The following is a 19,228-nucleotide window of genomic DNA, read 5'->3' on the forward strand; positions in this document are numbered from 1 at the left end:
TCACATGTAAGCGTTTTGTGTCCACAGGAGGCGTATGTGATGGCAGGCGTGGCCTCCCCATACGTGTGCCGTTTGCTGGGTATCTGTCTCACCTCAACGGTTCAGCTGGTTACTCAGCTCATGCCGTACGGATGCTTGTTGGACTATGTCAGAGAGAACATGGACCACATCGGCTCTCAGTACCTCCTCAACTGGTGTGTTCAGATTGCTAAGGTAAGACATCTGCGACATGTCACATCACGCGCTGATGACTGTAGATGCCGATAGTAATATCTCAGATCAAGCTCACCCTGTAGTGAATGTTCTGTCATCGTTTAGCTTTCAAATCTCACATGTGAACGTTTTTATGTGTTTGTGTACGTAGGGAATGAGTTACCTTGAAGAGGTGAGGCTGGTTCACAGAGACCTTGCAGCTCGAAATGTTCTGGTGAAAAACCCAAACCATGTGAAGATTACGGACTTCGGTTTGGCCAGACTGCTAGACATAGATGAGACGGAATACCACGCTGATGGGGGAAAGGTGTGTGAAATTGTGCCTCCTTTAGTATTTTAATACTGTGAGAAATTGTTCATAAATCATGTTTAAAAACATGGAACCAGTTTTGTTAGCATCGTTCAGATTTGTATGTAATTAACAGTTGTGTTTGGTTAAACGGTCAGTAAATCAATCCTGTTTTTAAAAATGTATTTTGAAATGATGGTTTGTGGATAATATATGTATCAATCCATGTGTGTGTGCTGAGCAGGTGCCCATCAAATGGATGGCGCTGGAGTCCATATTACACAGGAAGTTTACCCATCAAAGTGACGTATGGAGCTACGGTCAGTATCCGCATGAGGTTACGCTTTCTCTCCTTCTTTAAACCCTCTGGTTTCAAATAACCTTGCGGCTCTTTTTGTCTCAGGGGTGACCGTATGGGAGCTGATGACCTTTGGCATGAAGCCGTATGACCTCATACCGGCGCGGGACATTCCAGAACTGCTGGAAGGAGGGGAGAGACTCTCTCAGCCCCAAATCTGCACCATAGACGTCTACATGATCATGGTCAAATGTGAGTGCTTGATTCTATGAGGAGAAAAACGTTGAAAACTGTGTCCATGGAGCTTACCTCAGGGTTCCCACGGGTCATGGAATTTCTGGAATATCATGGAATTTTAAAAGGTCTATTCAAGACATTGAAAGTCATGAATTCGATTTGTTTTTGGTCTAAGTCATGGAACATCAGGGATTTGTTTGTCACTTTAATTTTTTGTTTTCATTTATCAAAATGTTATTTTCTATACTGTATTTTTTATCGTGTTTTTTAACACATTTATGTGTTTGATTATGGTTATCTTCAGCGCCATTTTATTCCCTTCTCGCTTCTCACCTGCCAATCACTTAAGTCAAATGCAGTCACCTGTACCTCTTAACAAAGGCAAAATGGCAGGAAAATGTACCTTTTTAAGAGCTTTGATTAAAAAACGACAACTTCAAAGACTGGGTTTCATTTCAGGTCATGGAAATTTAGCTTTTTAGTCAGTAAAAGTCAGGAAAAAGTGGGAACTCTGTGACATGTAACTGTGAAGTATTTATTCATGCATTATTTTATTAATTGTTTGATCCTCTTCACCAGGTTGGATGATCGATCCAGACAGTCGACCAAGATTCAGGGAGCTTGTGAATGAATTCAGCACTATGGCACGCGATCCTCCGCGTTACGTTGTCGTAGATGTGGGTTCATTTAGAAAAATCTTGCGGTCGTGTTCTCTCATTGATTTGATGCATTGAGACGATACATGTTTGTCTTTTTCTTGCAGAACGATGAGCAGATGAGTCTGTCGAGTCCAGTTGACAGCGCGTTCTTCCGCACGTTGATGGAAGAAGAGGGGGCTAACGTGAAGGAGTTACTGGACGCTGAAGAATATCTGGTACCTCAGACTGATCTCTTCAACACACACGGAGAAATCAGGGCGAACGGACCGAGCAGACATCACTCACACCGGGTCAGAGAAGCTTTTTCTCTCTCAAAAAGGGTCAACCTGCAAACGTGAGTTTCCACATCAGGCAGTTAACATGGCTGTGTTTTTCTCATTCAGAGCACAGATCAGGGCTTAGAGACGGACGGTTTGCCGAGCAGCAGAGGTTTTTACTCCTCTGTCAGCACGCTGGGGCAGAGTCAGTACCCGACCCTGCCCATGGGGGCAACTGCCAATGGGATGTGGCCAGGAACGCAATTCCCCTCCTTAGTACGGAGCATATCACACCGTTCAGCGGGTGGCCAATCAGACTCTGTGTTTCTGGATGGGGACGTGGAGGAAAACGGTCCTCCGTCAAGCCCTGGGCGCTACTCTAAAGACCCAACCTTCCTCAATGGCATGGATGGAGAGATGGAGACCGACGGGCCTCATGGTTTCCTTTCACACACGCTTCCACGTGGAGCGCACACACAACCCGGTGAGTGATAAGTGGATTCAACATGAAATTACCCATTTTAGATGCAGACTTATCTTACTATATTTTCTGTGATCTCAGAGTACGTGAACCAGGATGTCCTGTCGGAACGTCCCAGCACCCTTCCGCGCAAGGCGGGAGAGAGGCGATTTATTAACGGTCTGTGTACAGGCCAAAGTGTGGAGAACCAAGAATACTTGTTGCCTATGGGGAACATCACGCCTGCTTCGCCCGCCTTCGACAACCCCTACTATCATGATATTGCAGCTAAAGCTAAGGCCGTGGCAGGAGCGTCCATAAATGGCGGTTCAACTCACAGGCGGCCCAACGGCTACGTGACCTCCACAGCAGAAAACCCAGAATACCTGGGCTTAGCAGAGACTTGGAGCGGTCAGGTCGAGTACACCTGAGAGGAGTAATGCAGAGATGAATGTACTGACGCGTGAATGACGTGTTTCTCAAAGGACGTTCTCGCCAATAGGAAAGATTTCTCACAAAACCCATGTAGCATTCTGTGTTTGATCTTTAAACGTGGACGCACTTCCGGTATTTGCCAAAAAGATGAACTTTGGAATTCTGTCTGATGATAAACAAAGCACTACAATGATGGTACGAGTTTGTAAGACTACTTGAATGATGAATAACACACTGGATGTTTTTTGGATGTATTTTTTAAACTTCTATTAGGATTTTTGTGTGGATTTGAATGTTTGGCACAAAACTCCTTTTTCTGGAGGTGCAATTCAATTCGGAGCCAGGACCGTACACACTGTGGTTTCCAGACTGATGCGTGAGATCTGAACACAGGCGTGCGTCCACGCGATGGAAGCGGTTTTGTTCATTGCGTCATGGTCCGGAGTGAGCAGCTAGGCTACAGTGCCGATGAATGAGAGAGACATTATTACCAGCGGAACTGGCGTGTGGTGTATTCAACAAGCTAACTGGCAATGAAGATTTAATATTTCTCCTCTGTGATATATTCAGGGTTTTACATTTTTAAACGATAATAAATCATCTTCATGGGCTTGGTAGAAGTTGAACAGCAAAATGAGCCCACATGTATAGCAGGGGTGAATATTTAGACTTATTTCAACCCAAAATCAAAAGAAAGTGTTATTTTGCAAATAAACGAGACAATGAAGTCAATGACATTGTTTTTCTACACTTTGAATTGCATTTCATTACAAATTTGATTTCAAGTAATGCATCTAAATTAGGGATGCACTGATGTATCGGCCATTTTTGGCTTCATTTAGCATATCGGCTTTTGCATAAAAAAGAACGATACTGTATTATTAACCATTAGTTCATTGATAACTATGAATGTTGTATTTCTGTTCCATAATTCATAGTGAGATAATTAAATATCTGATTAAACAAATTTAAATCTGAACAAAATATAATCTGATATCCTTTGAAAAAAATGTGGCAAATTGAAACAATAAGTGGTTATCAGTGAATTTAGGACAGCTATAGAGACGTGATGTCACCACATGATATTTAGATATCAGAATTCGCCATGGTTGTTTGTTAAAATCTGTATCTGTGGATCCCTAGACTTACACTAAACTGGATGTTTTACTTCTAAATTTCTTAGGCTTATTTTATTAATGCTGATATCAAGTTCTTACATTGTAAAAATGTATGTAATACAATTTAATACAAAAAATAAACCCTATGGTCCTTAAAATAGACTGCTGCTTATTAGTATTTCTTTTGGTTTTGGGTTGAATCAGGACGTGGAATGCAAAAATATCTATCTTGTATTTCATTAGTAACAGTTTTTATTAGATTCACCTCAGGAGATGCTTACCTTTTGTGTTGTATATTTTCATTATACTTTTCAATGTCAAAACAAGTCTGTCAAGGGAATGTTTATTTTATTTTTTCTTTGCAGTAATGTACACAATGTATTATTTGATGTAAAGGGGTGCTTTTTCAAAGGCTGACTCATTTGTAATAGCGCAAAAAAGAGAAAAGAAAACGGGCCTTATTTATAAAATGTGCATACGCAGAATGTTCAAACACAACAATTGACAGCGACGTTCATATATTTATAAAAACATAACATTATTAAGTTAAGAGTTTTTAAAGGGTAAAATGCATTATAATTCTTCATGTGTGTTGTAAAGAATTATAACCAATTTAAAATGTGAAGTGTTATAATGTATTAAGTGTAATAACAATTATTTATAAGACATTACAATGCATTAAAAGGTGCATTACAACGCTTTAAAACTACTGTTAACATGCATTATACATACATATAGTCTTTAATGTGGTAACGTCCATTGGGCATCAGGGTCTGAACAGATGTGTGCACATTTGCTGCATTTTTGCTGTGCACAATTTCAAGATCATTTTCGATTTATAGGTTTCACTTCTGAGATCACATGTACTGTGTGCCCTTTGAGAAATCTAATTTAGGACGGTTTGGTGCAGTGTTTTATAAATGAGGCCGAATGTTACCTTCAACCCCACATTTAATCATCCATGTCTATATTGTGTATTTTTTATTTAATAACACCTACTCATTGAAATTTATACACGCATAGTGTGTTTTCCTTTCAAAAGTGTTCCCTTCACTCTATCCCCTGTCAATGGGTATGTGGCTGGAAAATAACACACTTTTTTGAAACATACTAGCAACAAACACATACCCGCCCTGATTGTTGTCCCTTCAGAGTGGCCTGCGAAAGCATCATTTATGCTGTTTGGAAGGCACCGAGACACTGCTAACACTGAACACAGTGTTGTGGAGTAAATACTTCACAGAATTGAAGAATGTGATCTGATTTCCATATATTAGCAGCTGTGGCCTCTGGGTGGATGAGCGGCCCTTCAATGACTCCATTGTTCCACATGACAACGTTTGCCCTTTGTTAACTCCAGCGTTCAGTTAATACGTCACTTCTTTAAAGCAAGATGTGTGTATTTATTTGACGTCATTCCACATTCAGTGGGACAATTCATACATTATTGATCATTTTCACACAATACGTCAAAACACATCTTAAAACCCGCACGTTTTTTAACAATCAGACTTGAACGGTTGATTTTCTTATGGTGTATACTTAACTGAATATCATTTTTTGTGTGAAAGAATGATATTATGCGTGCTAATGGTACTTAAGATTTTTTTGATGTTAGCCCAAACAATGACATGATTGAATTTCTGCCTGGTCACTATATAGCCAACCTTTTAAATGTCAGTGCTGTTAAAATGGACGGAAGATCACAGTTTACCCTTAATACTGTTCTGATTGAAACTAAATTAAAATCTGCTTGTTGAATAAAGCTACGTGCCAACATTACAGACGGGACAGTGTTTTTAAAGATGGAATAAAAGCAGTCATTATTTTAGGAGTTGGTTACGATATATATCCACATTGGGTTTTTGTATTTAAATCAGTTTCAGAACCCAGTTTTCATACCATGAATCCAATGGTGAAAGTCTATGCAATCGCATTGAAGGAATGGTTACCATGATTTAACAAATCTGTACATTTTAAATGTTTATATGTACTTTTTATATGCAAATTGTCCAGATCTTTCTGATTTGTGGTTTTATGGAAATTGTAGACTTTTGATGTAATATTTCTATTCTTCCTGTGAGCCATTAAAGTGTAAATGTATGTCATGGACTCGATGCACTGAGACACTTGTACACTGTCTGCTCTATGAATTTTACAGTACCAACATGCATAAAATTGTTTGATATATTTACATTTATGCATTTGGCAGACGCTTATCAAAAGCAACTTACATTGCATTAACTTTTCACAATTCACATTTATACTAAGGTATTCACAATCCCTTGGGATCGAACGGCAACCTTGCTCTTACCACTGAGCTACAGGAAAGCTGTTTACAGGCTCATATAAACATTTACTTTTTTGAATACTTTGTTTCTTGAGATCAATGTTGTATTGTCAAGTGGCTTTGTTTTGACTTTTTATCACTGAATTATTTTTGGATATGGGCATGTTTTTTCATTACTGTGCTATGAAATCGGAAAGGGAGAGAATTGTGGCCTGATGGTGCTAACGTGGCATTTTTGATGCCAAAGTTTAGACAGACAATCCCTATCCTTATTTACAGTCTTTTGGAGGTGAACAGTCTGTTTTGAGACAATGCAAAGTATACATTATAAATAATAAATCAGTTTGTACAGCTAAACCAACATGCCAATGTTTACCTTTAAATATTTATTTTGGACTTTACTTGATAGTCAACAAGTGACAAAAATGCAACTAGAGATTCATTTTATGACACATCACCTTCAATTTAATATAACTGTTTTGCAAATGCTATAGTGAGACCAGTGAAGTCATTATAATGTGAGGTTTAATTCTAAATGCAGCACTGATTTAAATTTCAATTGAGTGCCATGAGAATACCATAAATCAGGACAGTTAATATATTTATCCTGACACAAAAAAAATCATAACAGTAGTTGTTTCGTGTTCTTGTGTCACGTTTATTAAAACAAGAAAAATATCAAAAGTATCATTGATCGTTGAACTTATCCTGATTTGCTAAAGTTTCCTCAAATAGCAAAATTATAAAATGTGTCTGTTTTTAGATGTGTGTTTTGATAAAGAAGTTCATTCTCAGGCTGTTTGACACCACTCTTAATGCAGTTAATATTTCTCAGGTTTGTTTATTATTCCAAGTAAATAAATGAGTATCCTAATGTGGAACCTTGAATATGGAAGACATTTTGAACACATCGATTTTTGATAGTGTAGAAATAAATTGGATTGTTGTAAATACAGTACATACACTATCTTTATCACGTACTTGTTGTAGTTTGTATAAAGACGGTGATACAGGCTGGTGTGCAGAAGTACATGACTTCAATGAAGTGTTTAGAAAGGTTATTTATTCTGTGTTTATTTGCTTTGTTTTCACTGCCTCTCATGACATGACAGAATGACCTGAATTTCCATATCTTAACGTTGAGATGCCTTCCATGTTTTATGGATTCTGTCCTTTCATTCTTTATATCCCGATCCTCTCATGTCAGTTTCCACTATTGCTTTTTTCTGCAGATGACTGTAAAAGTTGTGCTGAAGTTTTCAGCTGACCGGTAAGGCAGGGTCAGATGTGAGCTTTTGAATTCCTTTGGGGTGTGAAGTGTCCAGGCTGACAGGCAAAGAAAGAAACCGGTGGGATGCACAGATTTGCGGTGCTTCGAATATGTTAGGCTGAAGAATCGGGGCTGCCGTAGGTTTGGTTTCTTGTTTGGCAGGTAAACAGTCATCTGACGCAGCTCCCATATGAAAACCACTGGACAGAGAACTCTGAGAATTTGACTTGAAGATGGATTTTTGCTGGGCGGGCGTCTGTGCATTCAAATGAATTTGGTTATTGTTAAAGGAAAAAAAAACTTCTCCAAAAAAGGTGGTAGATGTTTTGTTGACGGCTCTGCTGATAACACAAGTTATTTGTTCTATGAGAAACCAATGAATTTGTGAAAATATTGTACCAAGCAAAGAACATGAATACTTTTATCTCTAAAGGGTCTATAAATCAGTCTTTAAAAGGACCATAAAAGAACAATAATAGTCCATAGAACCTCAAAATCTTGAGTGAGTCTGTTGAACCTCTGAAATCCGGTTCAGACTAATTCAGACTAACAAATGTTATATGTAATGTTGGAAATTGTTAATGCCACTAAAGCGGGACTGGCTCTTGAATGTCACGCAAAATAATGTGAAATACTATTTGGAATAAATCTGAAGTACTGAGAATGAGACTCGAGCAATGCACCAGAGCTGAACATGTTCAGTGAATTAAAACTTAAAAACTCACCCAAAAAGCAAATTCTGTCATCATTTACTCAACCTCAAGTTCATGTCAAAACTGTATTAAAATCTTTGCTCTCAAAAGAAGATATCTTGAAGAATGTGGAAAACTAAACAGTTCTGGGGCACCATTAACTGTAGATTTTTTTCCCTACTATGAAAATTGCAAACATTCTTCCAAATATCTTTCATCGTGTTCAGCAGAACAACAAAATGTACACAGGTTTGGATCAACTCGAGGGTGAATAAATGATGACAGAATTTACTTTTTGGGTGAACTGTCCTTTAAATGTACTTTTCAGAGCCGTTGTCCATTTTGAATCTTGATCTACTATGCTCACCAATGTTTGGATCTGAACTATTCCTTCACACCTGGCTCAGTATTGTAGAAGGTGTTTACCTGTGTGGTGGTGGTTATAATGTCTAGTTTACTGCTTCCATACAGCGTGGCGGGTCAGGAGTGTGACTGTCGGCCAGTACTGTGCTGTACGCTGGAAGGAATTTGCCGTCGAAGGAGCTGGAGGATCACACTGATGTCTGCTGTCATTCTTGTCTCAAGTCTGGAAGATATGCAACAGACAGCTGAATTATATTATATGAATAAATACATTTATGAATACCGTATAAATAGCAGGACATTTTGGGGCCTTAAAGGGACAGTTCTTCAAAAAAAAAAGTTTTTCTTTCTTCTGTGGAACACAAGAGAAGACATGAAGAAGAATACTGGTAACCAAACAACAGTCTTCCATTGTATTAACACAAAACCACTGAGACATTTTTCAAAATATCTTTCACTGAGGAACGAGTCATATACAGGTTTGGGTTTTAAATGACGTGAGGGTGAATAAATGATGACAGAATTTAGATTTTGGGCTGAAGTGTCTCTTCAAGTACCATGTCAAACCTGTTAAGCTGACTCTGCAGGAGCTCCACTCTGGACTCAAGTTCGCCGTGTTGATGAGCTGAAAAAAGAGGTGGAGGGAACGAGACTGGAACACAAGAGATGTGTCGAGACTCTTCGGGATGATCAGGCCGGCAATGATACAATCCGGACGGATGGCCTTGTGTCAGGAAGAAAATCAAACAATAATAAGCGCCAGTGTGAGAGATTTTTAGTCGTTTTAATCCTACACTCCTAACGGTCCCAGCATCTACCAGCAGGGGTCAGCTGACCAGTTTAACCAGTCAAACCTTATATACACTAATTCATATCTAAACAACTCTATGAGCATCCTCCCATGCTTATATTCTCCTAAATAATTGTATACCCACCGAAGTGCACCCTGTCCATGTCAGACTCTGTGCTGACCCCAGAAGCACCGCATGGTGGCATGAGTCTGACAGCAGGAGAGGGAAAGTCCAGATGTTCGGCTTCAGAGGAGTACAGCTCACTGCCACTGAGGGTCTTGTTAAGACTGGACCTGGAGCTACCGCAGCTGCACATCTCCTCCCAGTGCGCATGAGTGACTGATATATGACGATGTGTAGAATACATCCGAGATGGGTCATTCTGATCCATTCCATCTTAAGAAGCAACATAAACTCATAATATGAGTTAGGGGAACAAAATATGCACCTTTTCTCAGGACGTATCTCTTTAAAAAGAACTTGTGACTTGTTTTTTTAGCCGCTTCATTCATTTCACCCCAAACTTTTTGGGTATCTAAGGGCACATTTACTTGTATAGTGCTTTTCCCTGTTTACACTATTGCAAAGCAGCTTTACACAAGGACACAATATAAAACACACATAAAACAATTTTTTCTTTGAAAAAAATCATAAAAAATGAGGAATCATTTTATAGTGCGGAGCCGGTACCATCTTTGCGCATGTGTTGGGTCATCAGACATCTTGGTGGGAGGCAGGATCCAGACTGATGAGCATCCCGAGGTGAAAACAAAGCTAATTTCAGTATTTGTGAGTGCTTTACTCACCTGGCCGGTTGCGCCTGTCTATCGAGTTTTTGCGGTGTCGTATCCTGTTTACATGGTAACCGCAAGCTGAGTTTTCACTGGGCAGCATTTGGATCATCTGATCAGCCTAATGACGTGACAGTTAAAAACATTCATATGAAGGTAAATCAGTAGCAAAACTTAGTATAGATTTTAATTTGTGAACTTGTAAAGTAAGTATTTGTACCTGTACACTAAAATGTACACTCACAGCTCATGTGTGAAAACGTGTCAAATAAAAAAGTGAAATTGAATGTTAAGATTGAACTCGTGGACAAAACTCACAAATCTTTCTTCTGAATTTGAAGTTGCAGAAAAATCGTCACAAATGTGTAAACTGCCATTTATAAAATACATTGGCAGATGCAAAAAGAGAAGGAGCGGCAATTGATGACGTATTTTGTAAATGCCAGTTTACACATTTGTGATTATTTTTCTGCAACTTCAAATTCAGAAGACTTGAGTGATTTGTGAGTTTTGTCCACAAATTCAAATCTTAACATTCAATTTCATTTTTTTATTTGACATGTTTTCACACAGGGGCTGTGAGTGTACATTTAACAAGTTCACAAATCAAAATCTACATGCTCTCAAGTTTTGCTACTGATTTACCTTCATACAGTCAACGGTTCAGGGTCACAAATCTGTTCTGTGACCTGTTTTATACTCAAGAATCAAGGGCTCTGTATTAATGTGTTCATGGTTTACGCACATCTCGTAGGTTGAATGTGATTTCAAGGTTCCTCCAGAACCTCTTGCCAAAGGCTGGATACATGTCCAGCACCTCCAGGAGGTCATCTCTTCCGATACGGTGAAGGTCACAGTAGGTGAGCGCCGTAACATCGGCATTGCAGTGACCAGGGTCCGCAAACAGGTTTATGGGCTCGCCAAATATATCATTCTTTCCTATGCAACGAAACATTTGTCTCAATAAGTCTGTGTTTAAGTGTTTCATTTCTAATAAAATATGATGAATGAGAAAACAGTTTTGCATTTGTCTCACCCAGTATGGCAAGCACTATGTTATGACGTGACACCTGAATGCTTCCACGAGAGATGAAGTGGAGGGCTTTGAGCATATCGCCGTGGTGATAGAGGGTGTCTCCAGGCGGGTAGTGAATGGTTTTAAAGTGCTTGGCGAGAGCTCTGAGACATGCTTTACTTGCCCCGCGAAACACTCTGCAGTTCTGCAGAAGACTGCGGTTGAGATGCAGGCAAATGTCAGCTTGCATACATTCTGGAAAACCTCTCAAGACCTATTAGTACATAAAAAACATGTTTGGCTTTTGGGTTCCCATGCTAATACTGATATACTGATATTTGAAAAGTGTCTTAAAGCTTACTGCATTCATATTAATGCCGTTGGTGTAGGACCATGCGCGTTGGAAATATTCCTCCAGTCTCTGTCTAAGATCTCCAGGTATCCGGTGGAAGCGGATGAACTCTTTAACTCGGAGCAACTGCGTATGATAGCGTGCCGTTCCCGAATAAAGCCTCTGAATTATTGCTGAGACATTCCCAAATATGCTGGCATACATGAGGGCTAATGTAAGAAGATAATGAGAGAAATTAAAGAGTTAAACTTTGTCAGACAATGAGAGAAGTCAGTCTACATGTTTTAGATAGGGATGTAACGATTCACGATGCGATTCAAGATACTGATCTCATGATACAATTTAATTTTACAAATCTTTTTATTATTGTTTGACCACTGTGTCAATACCAATGCTACAGCTGATAGCGCTCTCCTGATAGCCTGCTAAAATGGCGGAGTTCAGATTGCTTTACATCAACCTTTTGAGCTCAATGCAAAAGTTTCTTTAAAAAACAAACTTAGACTTTTTCACCGCTTTTCTTGAATTCTTTTCCACATTTGAAAAATATCAGAATCGCCAAGCTTGCAGTAAACACAGCATCCCCTGCTATTCAAAACATTTATTGCGATTCAAATAACATCTCAACCGGCTTGAATCGTCACATGTTATAATCGATTTTCCACCGGCTCACGGTGAATCGTTACATCCCTAGTTTTAGAGGTACAATTATTACATTTACATTTACATTTAGTAATTTTTATCCAAAGCGACTTACAGGTGGGGTAGGCAATGGAAGCAATATTATTATTACACATTGTAGAATCATGCAGAATTAAAGGCGTAGTTAACCCCAAAATTAAAATTGGTTCCTTCTGAAAACTCGTATCTCCCTTTTCTATTTTGTGATTTTTTTTGGCCATAAATTATTATTACTGCTCCTTTGTATGTTACTGGGGTTTACAAATATCTAACCAATATAAAGTACTAAAAATAATATTTATTAATTCAAAAAGTGTTCCACTTTCAATTCCTGAGAAACAGCGAATTTGGAAATACGAGGTTTCAGAATGTTATCACATCCTCAGGTTATCAAAGTGTCATAATGATTTTTTACTTCAATTTTTTTTACTGTCCACAAAAGAGTTGTTTTGCATTTTTGGGGAGAACATTTACTCTAAGCTACTCTCTTGGTTGTCTTTAGGGTCACTTACAGCCAATGAGCATGACGCAGATAGAGAAAATCTTCTCAGAGTTGGTGTTTGGCGAGAGGTTCCCAAATCCGACACTAGTGAGACTGCTGAAGGTGAAATAGAGCGCGGAGATGTATTTATCCTGAGTGGAGGGTCCGGAGCTGACATCACTGTCATTATAATGCTTTCCCAGCTGATCGGCCAGATTATCCAACCAACCCGTCTTCATGTAAGGCCTCTCCACATGGCCAATGGCGTACCAAATACAGGCCAGCCAATGTGCTATAAGCACAAAGGTACACATGAGCAAGAATAAAACTGTAGCTCCATACTCAGAGTATCGATCCAATTTCCGGGCCACGCGGACCAGTCGCAGCAGCCGGGCTGTCTTCAGCAGGCCAATGAGAGTGGCTGTCGTCTGCCGAAGGAATGACAAACAGAAGCCTTTACTCTTTTATAATGATAAAAAAACATTGATAACACTTTACTTAAGGTTACTGTCATAAAGCATTTGTAAATGGATTCATTAATGATTAACAAATGCATTATAAATTAAAGGGATTCTAACGAAATACCTGCCAAATTGTGAGCCAATATCTAAATGATTCACATCAGAGACGAGCCTTGTGAGCAGTCATTCTGTTTCTACAATAAGTTATAAATGATTGTTTTCTGGTTTTGATTAACTATTGGAAGTAATTCAATCATTAATAAAACATCATAAACAAACAAGTTTACAACAACCTTTATGCATTTAATGTTAAAAAGTGATCAAAAGTTCGATTAATGTATTTTGGAAAGCAAGAAAAAACGGCTTTGGATAGGTATCATGATCAGAAGGCATTCTGAAGGGCACCATGAGACATTCGGAATCGGATCAGATAAGCATCATGGTTTGAAAAGTGACATAAGATATGAAATAAACAATAAAGCACCCTACAGTCTCCCGTCTGACAGCTTAGTTTGCAAACAACATCAGATGATAATGAACCTGCTTTCGAGTCAAATAAATAATGAATAAATAAATATATTTATTAAGCATTTACAACATGTGAGTTAAAATGTCTCACTATTTGGCAGGTATTTCATTAGAATCCCCCTTTTTTATTTATAATGCATTTGTAAATGACTTATTAATCATTAATGAACACATTTATAAATGCTTTATGAAAGGAACCTTAATGTAAAGTGTTACCATAACATTTAATAATAGATTGTGTCAGCTCAATCTACTATACCTCATCTGATCCAGATCTGAAGATGAGCATGTCAAAAGGAACAGCGGCCACCATGTCGATGAGAAACCATCCTTTAATATAGTGGACTGCGATGCGTTTGGGATTGGTCACCACTTCATCGGTGCGATTTACGTATGTGGTCCTGAAATTAATCAGGATGTCTATTATGAACAGAAAATCCACTATCAGGTCTATTAAATTTAAAGGGTTGCAAGCGAAACCACATGGGGGTCTCCTCTCTTCCTCCAGCTCATTGAGGAGGAAGGCGGCTGAGTAGGGTGTGAAGATGGCTGTGTAGAGCACTAGCAGAAGAATGATCCAGTCCCACATGGCTTTGAAGGGACTGTAGTGCAACATGATCCACTTATGAATGTCTGGAGCTTGGAGCTTGTACTCAGGCAAAACATCTGCACCTAGAGACAGAACCTGGGCAAGAATCAAACACATAAAAAAATCAGATCAAAACCACCCAAATCAGATGAAAAGTCAATGCTGATTTGAAGAGATGTGTGTCGGAATGTATTTTATGGATAACAGTACTTATTATATTTTTGCTGTATCTTAACAGGCTCCTGGCGACATGTTGACGTTTTGCACTTTGCTTTTTACCTTTTTTGAGTTTTTTGTTTTTTTCTAAAGCGGCTTTGGAACAATTTACATTGTGAAAAGGGCTATATAAATAAAAATTGAATTGAATTGATGAACCTTTATTTGCCTCAAAGAACCTTTTGTGAGACAGAAAGGTTCTTTGGATGTTAAAGGTTCTTCTATGGCATCGTGAATAACCTTTATTTTTTTAGAGTATACACTCCCTTGACACAATGATGCTATTTCAACACTTTGGACCAGGGGCCACAGGGGTTATGGATTTTCGCCATGGCAACGGGCCATTTCTCTCGCACTGATGCTTCATTTCTCTCTCCTAATGATCTTTCCACTAACGGGTTTTGGCCACATTATTATCCATGTGCCACATTATCCAAACAACAACTTGAAAGTTAAAATAAATATTTATACAATAGTAAAAAACAATTCATTTACAATGCATTTATTTCATCGTGTAGTTTAAATGTATTAACATATTTACTGACATGACTTACTGATATAAAATTATAATTAAACTTTATTTGGGGAACTATTCATACACAATGCAAATTTCTTCCTATTAACCCACTTTTATAAATATTTTATGATTTTTTTATAAAAATCAATCTTTCAATGCAAGATATTTAAAGTGTTCCTGAAGCATACTTGCAATAGTTCTACTTAAGCACAATCAAATATACTTAAATGTATCTTTAGCTGAACCTCAGCACTATTTCTGCACAATTAAAGTATATGAAGTACAAATTTAGTTGTTCCAATTTAGCAGACTTTAAGTATATCAATTTAGTATACCCCAAAAACAATCGCAGTGTATTTTCATTAAATACATGAGAAGTAAATTGTATGAAGACCCCGGGGAAGACCTAGGACACGCTGGAGGGACTATGTCTCCCGGCTGGCCTGGGAACGCCTCGGTGTCCCCCCGGAAGAGCTGGAGGAAGTGGCTAGGGAGAGGGAAGTCTGGGCATCCCTGCTTAGACTGCTGCCCCCGCGACCCGGCCCCGGATAAGCGGTAGAAAATGGATGGATGGAAGTAAATTGATTTGCAATACACTTAAATAAATGTATTTCAAATTCCTTTAGTATATTTATTTTTCACTAGGGAACATATTGGTAGTCATCTGTAATGTGCCTTTAGTCTGATCTTGGCTTTGAAAGCACATGTAATCCTACCCGTGTAACTTTTTCTGTAATATTGTGTGTGCATTATTTGACCTTTGGGGTGACAAGCTCAATGTTGTTGGCCGTTGTGGTGTGATTGGAGCGTCCAGGACGACGGAGGTTTAGATTGAATGATGGGAAGCGGTTGAAAGAGTTGCACTGTATCTGCTCAGATCTGGAGGTGGAGCTCCACAGACTGGACTTCAAATCTTGACAGAATAAGATCAGAGATTTATTAGAATGAATTAGAGTTAACCTGTTTTAATAGGTACTAATTATTATTTACAAAATTAAAATAATCCAAGAGTTTTATAATAATCAATGGAAATGAATTGCAAAAATGGAAATCTTTATTACACTCTAAAAATGGTTAAATTCAATCAGTTAAGGTTCTCATTTCCCCACAGTGCAGTGATTCTTTAAAGATAATACACCCACACTGCACATGGGCAATTCCAGCATAAGGGATGTGATATTTTGCGTTATGGATGTGACATAAAAGCAGTCAAAAAATGAATTTGTTACCAATACTTAACCATTTGTTTATGTTTGAATAAACCCTTGTTGATAGAGTTTAAACTTAAAAAATATCAGTCTATGCACCAGTAAAATAAAAAGGGGGAAATAAACATACGTTATGGATGTGACAGAAAAGAACACAGTTTTTGGGTGACAACAAACTTTGTGGAATTAAAATATATAAACCTGAAGCATTTATACCCAACAAAGGGAGAAGGGATACCTCTTCATAGAACATAAAACAGTGGTTTCATTTTAATTTTCATGTGCCCATTTATGAGGAGTATGTAGCGTTATGGATTTGACATTCCTAAAAATGCCACTTACCTGACTATGAAAAATCGTGCATTAAAAATAAAATAAATGCTTTAAAAACTTGAAAAGAGACCTCACAAACCACCAAATGCTAATATCTGTGCTGTTAGTGTAGTAAAAACCTTTGGTACAACTAGATTTTTTTCATGGTACTAAATTCTAAAATAAATACAAACTCCAATAACAGCAATTAAACAATGAAGACTATTTTGAATAGTAACGCAGCAGTAGAAAAGAAACAAAAAATCATGTTTACACAAATGCACAAATGCAAGTCTTTTGGATAGAGTATTGCACCAGGTTTAAAAAAAACTGCAAATAAGATAAAAGGGAAACCGACAGGATAATCATGACCCATAGAATTTCATTGTGCAGTTCAAAAGTTTTGGTAGAATTATTATTTTACAGTCCTGTTCGACATGTTTGTCCATCTACAGTAACTCACAGAACTGAGTACATCCTCACATTATTGTAAATATTTTATTTTATCTTTTCATGTGACAACACTGAAGAAATGACCCTCATCCTAATCCATATCATGTAACTATCAGTTTTTTTGGGGGTAAGTGCACATAATGTAAAATACAACCAAATGGTTTTCTTCGGAAATCAACAGTCTGTATTGTAGGGTCGGAGGGTTACTTTTCAAATGTATTCAGGTACAATTACAACAATAAAAATCTAATCAGTTACTCTAAGTATCACAACATAAAAGTAATGTAGTCCGATTGCTTTTGGATTACTTTAGGATCACGTATGTAAATAAATCATATGTGATTTAACATATGAAAAAAAAAAAATTCTTAGCTTCGTATACTGTGGTATGCTAACTGAGACCAGTTTTACTGCACCTATGCATTGTTGTTATTTTGTTGCACATATTGCTTCTATTTTTTTCCCCTACTTTGTAAGTCACTTTGGATAAAAGTGTCTGCTAATTGACTAAATGTGAATCAGAAAAGTAAAAATGATTTAAGACTTTTCATTTACATAGAAGCAAAGCAGCATCAGAATAGTCTTGAGTTGGCTCGAATAAGAAAAATGAGTAAAATACAGGAACTTATTAGAGAGGGCTGCACGATTCAAATGAAATTATTATTGTTGATTATTGACTTTGATATTGTAATCATGATTATAAATGTCAATTAACACAACACATCATAAACATCATATTTTTTACAGGCTATGTTAAACAATCTGAGAAGCATTTAGGAATGTTTTTATGCAATAGACAGTGTAATCAGTTACTCCCAAACCCTGCTATATTATCTTAATAGATAAGAACACAACATGCAAGGTTAAAAAAATATTCTCAAAGCACCATTTGTTGTGACTACATTTACACATTTTTGACTGCATTTGTATTAGAGCTTGGCTTCCAAATGCAAATTGAAAAGCAATAGTTTATGTGTAATCCAGATAGTGTTTAATAACATAGACGTTCAGGGAATTAGCTTTCATATGAACATCCATCCAGTGCAGAAAAACCCACTGTTTTGGCTCCAGGCCGGATGTCACTCACTCCAGTGTCCCTAATGGCACACCAGTATATGTCAGATAATAAACCTGCTCTTACCGTAGAAGTGCTGCATCTTTCTGTTCTCGCAAATGACCCGTAAGGGGAATCTGTTACAAATCCAGCTTCATGCGGTACATGATCCAAATGTTTGCAAATCCAGCTGTCTGCAAACGCACTGAGTTGTCCCCTTGTTACGAAGACTAGAACATTGACAAACTAACCTCACGTGGTCAAAGCCCTGTGTGACTCTGAAACCAGTCAATTAAAACATCACGATCAAACATATTTACAGTCAAAACAAACTACTGATGAATAAAAACTCCTGTATAGAGTCCAGTTTTCAGTTTAGTTCTGTAAATGAGATAAGACTCAGGAATCAATGTTCACATTTGGAAATATGCTGAACTGAAGGGACTTGAAGGGCTTTACATTGATCCAACGATGATTCATTAGATTTCTTTGACAAAAAAAATCATTAAAATTGATCTGACTTTCAGATTATATAGATGAACTGTCTGTATATCCCACTCAGATGTTCAATCTGACATGTTTAGAGATTGAAGAATTTACCAGCTCAGACAGCTAATGTTTTTTTCATGAAGGTATGTGAACGATTCGATGGTTCTAAGTTTGAAAAAATTAAGTTTTTACTCTTTTTTTTCAGCCTGTATTACAATGTGTCATCCAATGATATCATTTAATTTAACTGAATCACTTAAATTAAAATGCAATTGAATTCAAATTATAAATCAAAACAATTATGACCGTTAATTATAAATACAAAAACAGCTGTACATTTTGTGCAAAATTATAATATAAATTATCACAATATAATAACCCATCTAGGGAGGCCTGGATTCAACTATTATAAAAGAATATTAACTGTTATATAACCTATTTAATCAAATATATTTAGCCTTCAGAACATATTTTATAAAGAACATTTCTATCCTTAATGAGTGAGTGTGTGTGCCCTGCGATGGGTTGGCACTCCATCCAGGGTGTATCCTGCCTTGATGCCCGATGACTCCTGAGATAGGCACAGGCTCCCCGTGACCCGAGGTAGTTCAGCTAAGCGGTAGAAAATGGAATGGAATTTCTATCCTTAGCTATGATTTACTGTTTCAATTCTGGTTATGTTTTATAAACTTTATAAACAAGCAGGTTT

The 19,228-nt window shown here is 37.6% G+C and overlaps 2 protein-coding genes across 2 annotated transcripts in view; one reads left to right on the top strand and one right to left on the bottom strand.

Moving 5' to 3' along the window:
• erbb2 (erb-b2 receptor tyrosine kinase 2) overlaps positions 1-6,613 on the top strand; it is a 30,134-nt gene extending 23,521 nt beyond the window's left edge. The window contains exons 20-27 of the mRNA XM_056770800.1: positions 28-213; positions 365-520; positions 747-822; positions 906-1,052; positions 1,617-1,714; positions 1,801-1,986; positions 2,080-2,437; positions 2,516-6,613. Coding sequence (XP_056626778.1) covers positions 28-213; positions 365-520; positions 747-822; positions 906-1,052; positions 1,617-1,714; positions 1,801-1,986; positions 2,080-2,437; positions 2,516-2,844 — 1,536 coding nt within the window. The 3' untranslated portion in view covers positions 2,845-6,613. The remainder of the gene's footprint in view (positions 1-27; positions 214-364; positions 521-746; positions 823-905; positions 1,053-1,616; positions 1,715-1,800; positions 1,987-2,079; positions 2,438-2,515) is intronic.
• Positions 6,614-7,515: 902 nt separating this feature from the next.
• kcnh6b (potassium voltage-gated channel, subfamily H (eag-related), member 6b) lies at positions 7,516-18,133 on the bottom strand. The gene is given in 13 exon segments (XM_056772067.1): positions 7,516-7,867; positions 8,696-8,740; positions 8,742-8,804; positions 9,149-9,305; positions 9,517-9,768; positions 10,179-10,275; positions 10,909-11,102; positions 11,200-11,452; positions 11,540-11,739; positions 12,724-13,120; positions 13,941-14,366; positions 15,720-15,916; positions 18,118-18,133. Coding segments are annotated over 13 exon segments (2,649 nt in total).
• Between the last annotated feature and the right edge of the window lie 1,095 nt (positions 18,134-19,228).

This window comes from Triplophysa dalaica, chromosome 17 (genome assembly GCF_015846415.1).
Source record: "Triplophysa dalaica isolate WHDGS20190420 chromosome 17, ASM1584641v1, whole genome shotgun sequence".
NCBI lineage: Eukaryota > Metazoa > Chordata > Actinopteri > Cypriniformes > Nemacheilidae > Triplophysa > Triplophysa dalaica.